This window comes from Cydia pomonella, unplaced genomic scaffold (genome assembly GCF_033807575.1).
Source record: "Cydia pomonella isolate Wapato2018A unplaced genomic scaffold, ilCydPomo1 PGA_scaffold_202, whole genome shotgun sequence".
NCBI classification, from domain to species: Eukaryota; Metazoa; Arthropoda; class Insecta; order Lepidoptera; family Tortricidae; genus Cydia; species Cydia pomonella.
In genome coordinates this window covers 173,232-185,428 of record NW_026907842.1, presented here as the reverse complement: position 1 = coordinate 185,428, position 12,197 = coordinate 173,232, and the positions used below count along the sequence as shown (strand labels likewise).

Sequence of the window (12,197 nt, the reverse complement as noted above, 5' to 3'; positions counted from 1 at the left end):
TTGCATCATACACAAAACAAATTCAAAACAGATTTACAATCCAAATGTTACCTTCTGGGGATTTATTATTCATGGATAACTATAAAAGTTTTACAAATTTATCAAAAAATAAAATTGCTACAACTATTACACTCGTAGTATTGTATTGTAACATACTCATTACTACAAATTGCTACCATACGAGTAACAAGCCCTTTACTTTTTACTAGTTGATTATTTATAAGACCGTGATCCGCATTGATAAGATAACACTAAACTTAAGTTATCGCGTAATTTCGTATCTTATAAGAGTCTAATAAAAAGAGTAAACTGGCAGCTGTAAAAATCATAAACATTATATTATTTAAACATTATATTATATTTAAACATTATATTATATTATAGATCGTGTCATTCACGAAGATGCCTGTGCCTTAACTCGTATTGTCATATTATTGGAGGTTAGATTTGACGATACTATATGATATTTAGAATGTTAATTTTCTTATCATCATCATCATCTCAGCCATAAGACATCCACTGCTGAACATAGGCCTCCCCCTTGGACCTCCACATGTACCGGTTGGAAGCGACTCACATCCAGCATGATTTTGCTAAGTCATATTTTTACATTAATGTGCCTGAATATAAAAAAAAACAAACTGATGTCAGATTTCTCTTCCCAATTTTCAATATTATTAAACTAAATTATAATATACTGTCACTGAGCACATACACTGTTCACTTCTATTTAGTAAATTACTCGTGATCATGTTCAAATTTTGACCGAACTCGAGTACCTTTTTTGTCTAAAATGTTCAACGCCAATCAACATCACCCGTGATGTCTTGTACTGCACTTTCCTTATTTATTTTGTTCTATCATGTGTTCATGTGTTATGATTTGATGTGTGTAAAATGATGTGATGAACAAAGACATCATTTTAGCCAGTCACTGAAATTTCTAGAAACTGGTAGAGCGACAAACTTTATCTAATTTGGATGGCTTCAATAATTTATATACTTTAAATGTCTTTTCCTTAACGGATACTTGTATTAAAGCCACTTTATATCTTACAATGGTAATTGGTGATAATGTTTTTTTACGAATTGGATTTTACTGTAAACGAAATCCAATCCATGTCCCGTTTTCAAGTTCGGAAATTTGTGATTATCATTTATTTTGTTAATTAAACGTTATTACGATGTTATAGGTCTATCGACGTCATTTAGATCGTATACCTATGGCTAATTACAACTAGACCATATATTACACGAAAAGTAATTAACACATAGTAATCATAGTAAAGAATAATTTCTTTAGTTCGCCGCAAATTCACAAATGGGAAAACAATCCATTTAAACTAACGATTCTAATACCCAGACTCATTAAAAAAATCTTTTTCACGTCAGCAGCTCGAACAAGGGTAATTTGCTGCTTAAAAACAGTGAGCAAAATCGCATTTTGCTCACCGAGTGAGACAAAATAACATTCAAGTGACCTTTAGATTCGAATGTCATTTCAACGTGCGGGGCCTAATACAAGTTCGAAATATTTGGATTCTATTGTCTTTGTCCCTTTCACGTCATTAGCAAAAAGAAAGGGACAAAAAAGTGCATACGTAATTCAACGGTATATTGACGGTTTATAATAGACCCCCGAAATAAGTTAGACTGCATCGTTCCAAAACACCCTACGAGTCTTCATTCGTAATAATTAATTAATGTAATAAAAGTTTAAAATTTAATAAAAACACCATATTTTGCGTATTTTATCATACAATCAAATCAATGAACTTATACAAATTTACACAATTGTTACGCAGTAAATAATTCTACTTAACTACTTTTAACGATCTCTACTATAGTTGACAAATAGTAGTATCCGCAATTCGGACCGTATCTTACAAAGTTTTTTTTTTACAAAATAAAGATGTTGGTTGAACTGTCAATTGATGTTCGTTAATTCATTATTTTCGTATTATTTCATTGAAATTTCTTTCGTTTAGTTTTATTGCGATAATTAGAGTTAATTGTTAGAATACCTTCAGAAAAAATGAGTGAAATAGTGATCCGTGCGTCTGGATTACATTTTTTCAGGTTGTATTTTTTGATGGCTGACTGACGTGAAAATTTTTGTGTACTACACGAGATCAAAGTTATTTACATCTCGTGCGCTTATACTATCTATTAATCTATCGTTAATCTATTATAGAATCTTTCGCTTGCACGGGACTCAAAGAAGCACTCGAAGAAATATCAAACTTTGCTCTCTTGTTGTACAAATAACTATTTCTAAAGCACAAATGGGAGCGCTTTCCACACACTCTTTATTGCGGCCAATTAGAAGTAAACTCTTCAAACCTTTACCACATACTTGTTAAGTTCTTGTAAAAATATTCTATCTTCAACACAATCACATTCTGCACTTGAATGTTTTGCCATTACCCTTGTAAACCAGTAGGTACCTATTTTTGGAAAAGATTATGAGTTTACTGAGAATTGAAATTGTATTTGAGTCGTCGAGATGCTGTCCTGCACGGGCGGCGGCTCATACACTATTATGTTTTGTCAATTTTTTTTGTGCGTGGATATTAGGCCAGCCCTTATAATACGTACCTTTTATATTTGGTTATATTATTTTCGCAGCATTGTTAACATTATTATGAACTCGAGGGAATTATAGTCAAATTCGTTATACAAAATATTTAATAAATTATTATTTACAAGTTCATCATTTTGTTTAAGACATCACAACAACACTAAAACAGGAGAGATCTTCTTAGTAATGGTGGCCGTGGTAGGGCTCGGGGTGGATGGACGGGGCGGAGTTGTGTACGACCGCGTTGAACCTGAAAATGTATAACAATAGTGTAAGGTCAATAACTTACGATGAAGTTGAAGAGGTCACTGAAAAGTTTACTTGGGTTTAGGACTAGCATTTAACGCACAAAAAGCCTCCTTTAAGCCTCCTTAACATCAATGGTCTTTATGAAACTGATTAGGAAAAAATGCAAAATATTATCAATAGTGTAATGGTTGTTCCTAACCTACATGGCGTCCTAAAGGGTTAACTCGTACTGGACCAAACAAATACTTTGGATCACTAAACTTACTAGTGTAGGCTATTGTTTTGGGTAATAAAATCAATTTGTTAGATAGCTAATTTGCAATTTGGTTCTAATATAAAGTCATCGGTCAAGCTTGTATGAAGTGTACCTACTTTGCATATTGTGTTAGAAATATCTATATAGTCTACTCAAAATTTGAAAAATAGAGATACTACTCCTAAAATACGTGTGATACCTCATTGGATTTTAGATGATGTATAGAAAAATATTTATTTCAGATTTACGATAAAGACTGAGAAAAAATTGTAACTTTATAATTGCCTTATTTGTATAAATAAGTACTTGTATATAAAAAGTATAAATAATGGAGATTCAGTTCTACAAGTCCAGAATATTTGACTGAAATTTTTTTACAGTACATATGGGGCTACTTTATAGCACTAGTGCGAGAAGTAGCATATTATGTTACTGTGTCGAACATTTAAAGGGCCATATGTACTGTAAAACGTTGTACGATACATGTGCGAATAGGTAATTCGCAACTCGTGTCGATTTAAAACACTCCCTTCGGTCGTGTTTTAATTTATCGCCACTCGTTTCGAATTTCCTATTTTTCGCACTTGTATCGTAATGTACTATTCTTCTTTAATTATATTTTATTCCATTTTTTTAAATACCGCCCTTTTTTGTCTACAACATTTGAATTTTTTTGCGTGCTGATAAAGGCTTCGAATATATTTTTCTAGACATCATTATGAATCTAATGAGGTATCACACGTATTTTTAGGAGTAGTATCTCTATTTTTTACCGTTTTTAGTTTGTCGAGTAGACTATATGCTTTGTGGACAATATTTATTAATTAACCTATAGGTGGAAAAAAGATAAATCTGTTCTAAAATCAATTGTTTTTGTGACGGTGTATGGAGAGCCGTAACACCCAAGAACCTTAAAAGGTTAATTAATTAATTGGTTAATTTGGTAAGTAGGCATTTTTTATTCGTAAAAGGTTAGAACTGTTTACGAAAAGTAAAACGGAAGGGGAGTAGTATGCTGGGTGTTAAACTACTTATTTAATTCCATCAAGAATATTATGTAAGACAAAAATGTGTGATAATTATTTCTTACCCATTGTGGTCATCGGCGGTGTACTCGACCTTGCGCACGGAGCCATCGGGCTGCACCAGCTCGTAGAAGCCGTGCACGGCGTCGCCGTCGCGGGACTCGTGCTGCGACTTGTGGTCGCCGGTGTGCGGGTCCGACACGGAGTACGCGTAGTCGTATTTGGGGTGAGCCTGGAATAGCCAAGTTATTAGCCGAATCATACACGCTGTGTTGATGGTTGGTTGATGGTCGTCAAGTGAGCATATTTACTGATACATACAAATTTTTAAGAAACAGACAATACAAAAAAAAAAAAAAAAATTAGGTATAAACTTTTGCAGACGGACTAAAAATTTCCGTGTCAGCAGTAGGTATATAACCGAGTTCACAGAAGCGGATTGGTTCAAAAGTGAATTTTACACGTTATTACTTTCAGTCTTAAGAACAAGTAGGTATTCATATATAGTGCCTGCAAATTTTCTGTTAGCTTACATATTCATCATGTCCCTCATGTCCCTCGTATCCATGACCGTAGGCGACGGGGGCGGCGTAGTGAGCAAGGGGCGCGGCGTGGGCCAGAGGCGCGGCGTAGTGGGCGGGTGCGGCGAGGTGGCCGTAGGTGTAGTCGCCATGGGGTGCGTAGCCATGGGCCGCGTAGTCGCCGTGGTGCACGATGCTCTGGGAAGACACCGCGTGTCCGTATTCTGGGATCAAACCCGCATAAGCGGCTGCGACCATGGCGCCGAAAGCTATGATCTGGCAAATCAAATTAGGTTACAGGTCATTTCGTTATGATTATGAGACACTGTCAGGTCTATCTTTGTTAAGCATGAGACATTGAAATGAGAATAATGTAAGTATTGGAATGTCAGGGTAAGTTAGCATATGCCTTTTAAAGTTTGGTGTATTTGAGAATAGAAGACGCATTTTGCTGCACTATTGTAAATTTTTGGTTTAACAATTGACCCTGATTGTAAATTTAGCTAATAATCAAAAGCTTCAAAATCGAGTAGCTAAACTACATTTTTTAATTGCCTTGCAAATACTTTGCCAAAATTGAATTATAAAAACTGCATGAATTAAAATATGCGTCATTAATTTAACTCACTTTGCTGAACATTTTGCTCTTGTTAACTTCAACGTTGGTCGCTGATTGATGTCAATACCAGTGGCCGCTGGTTTTTATATTATTAACACTGAACAGAACTAGTGGGGCTGCAGGCCGCGGACCGCGACAATAGACAAAGGTCGAATCAAAACTATTATGGAATTACAATATGTGTCATGGTATCGATATCAATTGCTTTTGGACATGCTAAGCTGCTGAAGCGTAATGTAACATTGAGAAAGCTCCCAAAAAAGTGTAATTTGATGATTCTTTTGTTTGGCAAAATTCGAGCCCAATGAGGGGCAACCGAATGAATTAGTGTAACAATAATTTGAGTTTTTTTCAATCGAGTTGTATTTTTAACCGACTTCAAGATTTCCAAAGGAGGAGGTTATCAATTCGGTGTGTTTTTTTTTTTTAGTTTGTTACTTCATAACTCCGTCATTTCTGAACCGATTTTGAAAATTATTTTTTTGCTTGAATCTATGTATATACAGATTGGTCCTGTTTTTGTGTAAACTCAGTTCTAATGATGGAATCCACGAGGAATCGAGGGAACTCTTCAAATGTGAAAAGCATATATATAGTAATTTTTATATTTTCATCAACAAATCATGCATTTACATTTGATGAAGTGGAACTGCTCATGATGATCAGAATGGAACTCTTCAACGACGCATAGTTCACGTTTGGCGATTTATCCTCTTCGCTGTGTTTGTGAAGCAAATTAGATTTTTAAGACAATTTTTTGTCAAGTTTGAGTTCTGACAATGGAGTCCATGAGACATCGAGGGAGCTCCTCAAATGTTAAAGGCATATATAGTGATCTTAGTATTTTCATCATCAAATCAAGCATTTACATTTGTAGAAGTGACATTTGATGAAGCGGAACTGCTGATGATGAACAGAATGGAACTCTTCAACACCGCATAGTTCACGTTTGGGAATTGGTTCTCTTCGCACGTTTGTGAAGCAGTTAGGTTTTCAAGGTACATTTTTGTCAAGCTTGAGTTTTGATGATGGATTCCGTGAGGAATTGAGGGTACTTCTCAATTCTTTTAAGCAAACTTATAGCCATTTTTAATATTATTTCATGCATGGTGTGAAATAAGTTATTTTAAATATAGTCGAATACCCTATTGCGGGTATTTTACCAGTCTTTTAAATTTCATTGTATGAAATCCAAAATCAACAATAATCTTTCTTTCACCGGTCTCCCTCAATTATTAAGGTACATATCTATTACTGGATAAACCATGCAATTTTATACATAGGTACAAATGTCTTGACTTTCCGAATAAGTATTAGTAAATATCAGTTACCCCCTGCCAGATATTCCCTGTTTCAAATGTTTTTTTACCACTTACCGATTAATATTTTAAAACATTTGCATGATGATCATGATCTATAGGCTTTACGGAGCATTAATTTTAATTCTTATATTTTATGTGCTTAGATGGATTATATTATTTATTCATAATCACATTATATCGGTTTAATTGGAGATCAGCAGCGGAAAAGTTAATTTCCTTACGCAGGATGCGGTCAGCTACGTCGCATACCGATCTGGATTAATAATTGCCTATTGCATAGTAATTTGCCATAAAAAAGCACAACTATCACGGCCTTGTGGTTTACAGAAGAAACAATTAAGACCTGACAGAAGGTCAAATTAATACATATGGACAGTTTATGACCTGCTATGTTAGGGGGGTCGCAACGTTTCATTATACTTGCTTATTATGTAACATGTTTACTATTGTAATGTTGTCAACCCCTAACAGATTTATTGTTTTTAATATAGGTGATTCAGGAGACGTGGCCACTGAGCAAGACCCACCCTACACACTCAGTTAATATTAAGGCACCGCTCACCATCGCATTTAAGTGAAACAACCAAACCTTAAAATTCCTGATTCTTAGGGTTCCGTAAATGTAGCCGCCGTGCAGGTAAGAATCACGACAACTCGGTTTTGTAGTGAAGTTATAATTTTCCAAAAGGTACTGGATTACAAAGGGGTTCTTGTCAAAACGGTTATGTGCAGAAAGTGGTGGTTGATAGTATGGAAGATGATGAAAGAGTGATTTAGCAAAATTGAACAGTAAAAAAGGTGTTTTAAGTTTAGGTGCTTCTAATTGGCCGCGATACAAACCTTCATTCTCTATAGATCCAACATGGATCTAGTGAGACTTGTTTATCTTCTTAGTTCTAAATTTTTATGTTGACAGTTAAAATTGGATCTATAGGGAAAATACTTAATATCATGAGATCCATTAAATTGTAGTATATGTGGATAGCTCCTATTGGTGCTTTTGAAAAAGCCTAGCCGAGCCCGACGGCTACTGCATTAGGAATACAGGGTGATTTCTGGATCGTGATCCAGAAGCACTTTTTCTAACTCTGTAAATGATCCACATTATCATATGGTAGTATTCGATTAAAATATAATTAGTGATTTTTTTCTTATTTTTAAGTAAAATTAATCTTATACTAAGTAATCATGGTCACTACTTTGACATACGCTGTATGGAAAGCGACAAGACGTCACATTGAGTAGGGTGACCAAATTATATACAAAAATGTTTTTTTTTCTACTGGTCATCTGAAAAATAATCATCATTATTGGTGATAATAAATAATTAGCAACATCATTAGGCTCGTCTTTGAATTCTGTACGATGTATAGTTCTCTTGCTCCACGACCCCGAAATCACCCTGTATATTGAATTTATACAAATAAAAAGTTACGTTCGCAACAGTAGCCAAAATGGCAAAAACGAAACCTTTATAATTTCGTGATATTCGTCCATCTGCATGTATAATAAAAGTGTGGCACATCATTCGATAGGTCTTTAGGTTAGTAAATACGTATTTAGATTTTGTGAAAACTCTTGGAAGAAAAAATTATTGAGTCTCACACCCCTCTAACTTCTGACCTGAACGTGCAATAATTTGAAGAAAAAAAATGTGGAAAAAAAAACTTGATAATTACTTTCCAAAAATGTTTTTTGAATATAATTGGTGGAGCCATTAATGAGTGTTTTCCAAAAGTTATATTTTCTTATTAAAACGACGTAAGTGCCGCGAAGATACGTCCATTTGCCTTGCCTTTTTATTTATTTATTTAACCTTTATTGCACAATACAAAAAAGTACAAATGGCGGACTTAATGCCTTAAGGCATTTTCTACCAGTCAACCATTGGGCCAAACAGAAACAGAGATAAAAGTCACTATCTAAACATTATAATTATCAATAAACATGCATAAATACATAGTATATTAATACAAACATATATACATACCTACACATATATATTTGAAATATTGTACCCATTTAAAACCGTCATATTGTCTAACAATGTTGGTGTACGTCCGAAAAGTATTTACGTAATTAGCCTTTTAAGGAAAATTTGCTCTGAGCTTATCGTATCGGAGAGGGAGATCGTTCCAGAAACGAATTGTATCTTAAGAAGGTACAGAACCCTCCATTATGCGTGGCACGACACGCACTTGGCCGCTTTTTAATTTTCGGTATGTAATAGTTTATCCTCTACAATCATGGTCACCATACAACACCTAATTAATAAAGATAAAAAAGTAGCATTTACATATAATAATTTTTTTTTTGTATTTTTTCTCTGTTAAAAAAAACCATTTACGATTAAGTACTCCAAATTTCTAAAAGGGAATGGAATGTTAATAAAAATGATGAAGTTATGGCGACTGGAAGTTTTGAGATGCAGATTAAAGTTACACTACACAGGTTAGGATGGAAATGTAAGTTAAAGGGAGTTTTCATATAAATGAGAACGGCATGATTCCATGCGTGTCTCAAAATTTATTTTTGTTTTCAACACGAAATAAAAATGTTAATAACACTTATAATAATGGTATGAAACCGTAGCTTGTAATTAACTGTATGCTTAGTGTTGATCCTGCTCTCGTCTCCTGAGTGTCCCATGATTAATGTTCTTACATTGCTCCAATTCCACGTGGATCAACGCGCAATCATCGAAATGATCAGGTATACAAATTTATTTCTTGACAAGTCTTCTATAATTCCTATTGGGAGATTTCATAAATGAATGTCCTGTATTGTCATGGACTAGAGCACTATTTGTACCCACATCAAACGATACGCATAAGATGAATATTTAAAATTAATGATTATTTACTATGACGAATGAATCGACGAGCGGTCTAGACTGGGTACGGATCCCGGCGAGGGCATGAGCACGGATATTTGTTCGTGAGTCGTGGGTGTTTTCTATGTATTTGAGTATTTACATATTACATTAATCTCTGTCTGAATAACACAACACAAGCCTTTTTGAGCTTACCGAGGGGCTTAGCTAATTTGTACAAAAATGTCGAATTTATATTCATTTTTTTATAAAAAAATTAATAAATACAAATTTATTAATTTAAATTGATCTTATATGAGGAAGGAAAAGTTGAGAAGGCAGCAAATTAAGATCAGAAGTTGGTCTTCTTTAAATTTTGGTTTTCCAGTCTGAAGGGATGTGGGCAGTTCGTAGTGATGTGACAAAGTCCCATCGCTTGCCATTACCTTAATAGTTGTCGCCTCGAATTATAATTTGTAGCATTTACATATGAGGAAAACAGACCGGGTGTTAACGATTTCAATTTGACCGTCATATACGTTAAAATAAATAAACTTTTTACTTGTTCATATTCTTACAGTTTAAAAACTTCTCGTGAGCGTCAATGCCAAAATTGAGAACTGCATTGTATTTTTCGATTATGAAATTTGTTTAACGCTTGCCAAAAGGGGCTTCCGGAAATTGAATTATAATATAAATACTTACAATGTTTCCATTTTCGTCGGTGTACGTGATAAAGTCAAGGTTTTCAAACTTATTTCTGGGAAAATTAATACTTTAACTAAGTAAATCTTTATTTCGGACCCACCGTTTGGTGAACTTGTTTTAGAGTCCGTCCAAGATAGCTTTGCACAGACTTGAACAGGACAAAGTGTGGAAGTGTCATTATAAACGTCATATTTTCAAGAAAATTTTCATTATTGATGACATTGTAAATGCCAAACAGAGAGTAGGCTTGGTCCGACTCTAATCGCTTTTATGAGTGACTGGACAAAGTCCAAAACAGATTATTTCAAACGACACATTTGTATAAAATGTCTTAGTATATGCCCCATTTCTGTATAGAACCGATATTGAATGGTAGACCCAAGGGCCAAGGACATAGACATAAGAAATAATATCAAACAGGCCGATTCTAACTTTAAGATACGTCAAAAATGCAGTGTCAAAAGTGACGTTTATGTTTGCAGAAACGTCGCTTGTGACAATGACATAACGAATCTTAAAGTTCGAATTGGGCCGGGCCGAAAGATGCATACAACGATGTGTTTATAAGATTGGATTTTAGGCAGATTTACCTAACAATTATTGATATTGTTTTCACCAATATGGCTTTAGGATCTGGAAGTAATTAACAATCGAGGTTTTAAGAGATTGTGTAACTGGATGAAATGGAGTTTATATTTTACATCAGCATTACGTAATGAGCCTTCAGTTTTACTTTACTCACAAATTTTGGATATAATACATGAATGTATTTTATGATGACAATTACGAAAACTGGTCAGTGGTATTGAGACACTTTCGATGGATTATTGTACTGTACTAACAAATAATTCAAATCATAGGTAAAGGGTGACTCACGTTAGACCAGCCCGGGACTGGGCCGAGACATCCGACACTTCGTTTTATATACTTACAAAGCATCGCGAGATTACCGGTCACCCGTCATTGAAAACGAAGTGTCGGACGCCCCGGCCCGGCCCCGGGCCTGTCTAACGCGAGTAATTTTTTATCCTGATACCTAAATAATTTCGATACGAGGTTTTTGATATTTTTTTATTAAGGCACTAGCTGTTGTCCGCAACTTCGTCTGCGTGGAATGTTGATGATGATCGATAAGAATTATCCAATATCCTTTTTTGGGCCACATATAATCTCCATACAAAATTTCAACTTAATCGGATCAGCGTTTTAAAACGCGAAGAGGTAACAGATAGACAGAGTTAATTTTGCATGTATAATCTTAGCAAGTAGGGATCAAAGAGAGTTGAGTGTATAGAGGCATTGTCATACTAAATTTTGAAGTTACAGTAAATTTACTGCCATCTTTCGACACAGGATTATTTTTTTTAGAACGCCATATGACTTTGACCCATGTTCTTTCACTGATATGTGTTAAAATTGTTAAATACCAATCGGTGTCGCCATCTACACGGGTACAGGCCAAAGGTATGGCGCCACCTTTTCACATTTTCTTGATTTTCCGAGACACGGTTTTTTCTTAGACTTTGTTTATCTTATGGGTACACTTCATAGATCTTTGGAAGGAATAGTTAGCATATGTTTGTCCACGCATTTTTTTTTATCTCGCGTGTTTGGTCACGCTGCGAGGAAAAATGCCCACGTAATTTACATGATATAAACTGACCGACTAGCAAATTCGTATGCGTATAACGTACAAATTCATAAGTGCGACAGAGATGCAACACGTCGAACGTGGTTCGCAGTAGGCCCTCAAGTCTGAAACATGCGGATATATATGTAATGGTGACATATTAGAATAACCGTTACCTATTTTAAAGGCTCTATTTTTCTTAAATGTATTATTGCATAATAAATGCGCGAATCATACTATATTTCTTTAAATTGCCGGTAGTTAACTTTATTTCTAAATTTGAATAGTTTCAATATGAATAATTTGAATAGGTTTTACTGATAAATACAACCGAGAAATACATCAAATAAATATTATGTTAACTACTTGCCAACCGTTCATGCATGCAGCTTGCTAACAGACATGTATATATCCTACAAAATCTGAGAGAATAAAATTACTAGTACGCTTATCTTTGTTATCAATTGACATTTGT

General features: G+C 34.7%; 1 protein-coding gene across 1 annotated transcript; it reads right to left on the bottom strand.

Moving 5' to 3' along the window:
• Window positions 1-2,669: 2,669 nt before the first annotated feature.
• LOC133533726 (cuticle protein 8-like) lies at window positions 2,670-6,394 on the bottom strand. Its single transcript, XM_061872759.1, has 4 exons — window positions 5,260-6,394; window positions 4,644-4,907; window positions 4,176-4,342; window positions 2,670-2,830 (listed from the first exon to the last, which is right to left on the bottom strand). The coding sequence occupies exons 1-4, from the start codon at window positions 5,269-5,271 to the stop codon at window positions 2,761-2,763; spliced, it is 513 nt and encodes a 170-aa protein (XP_061728743.1). The 5' UTR covers window positions 5,272-6,394; the 3' UTR covers window positions 2,670-2,760.
• Window positions 6,395-12,197: the final 5,803 nt, after the last annotated feature.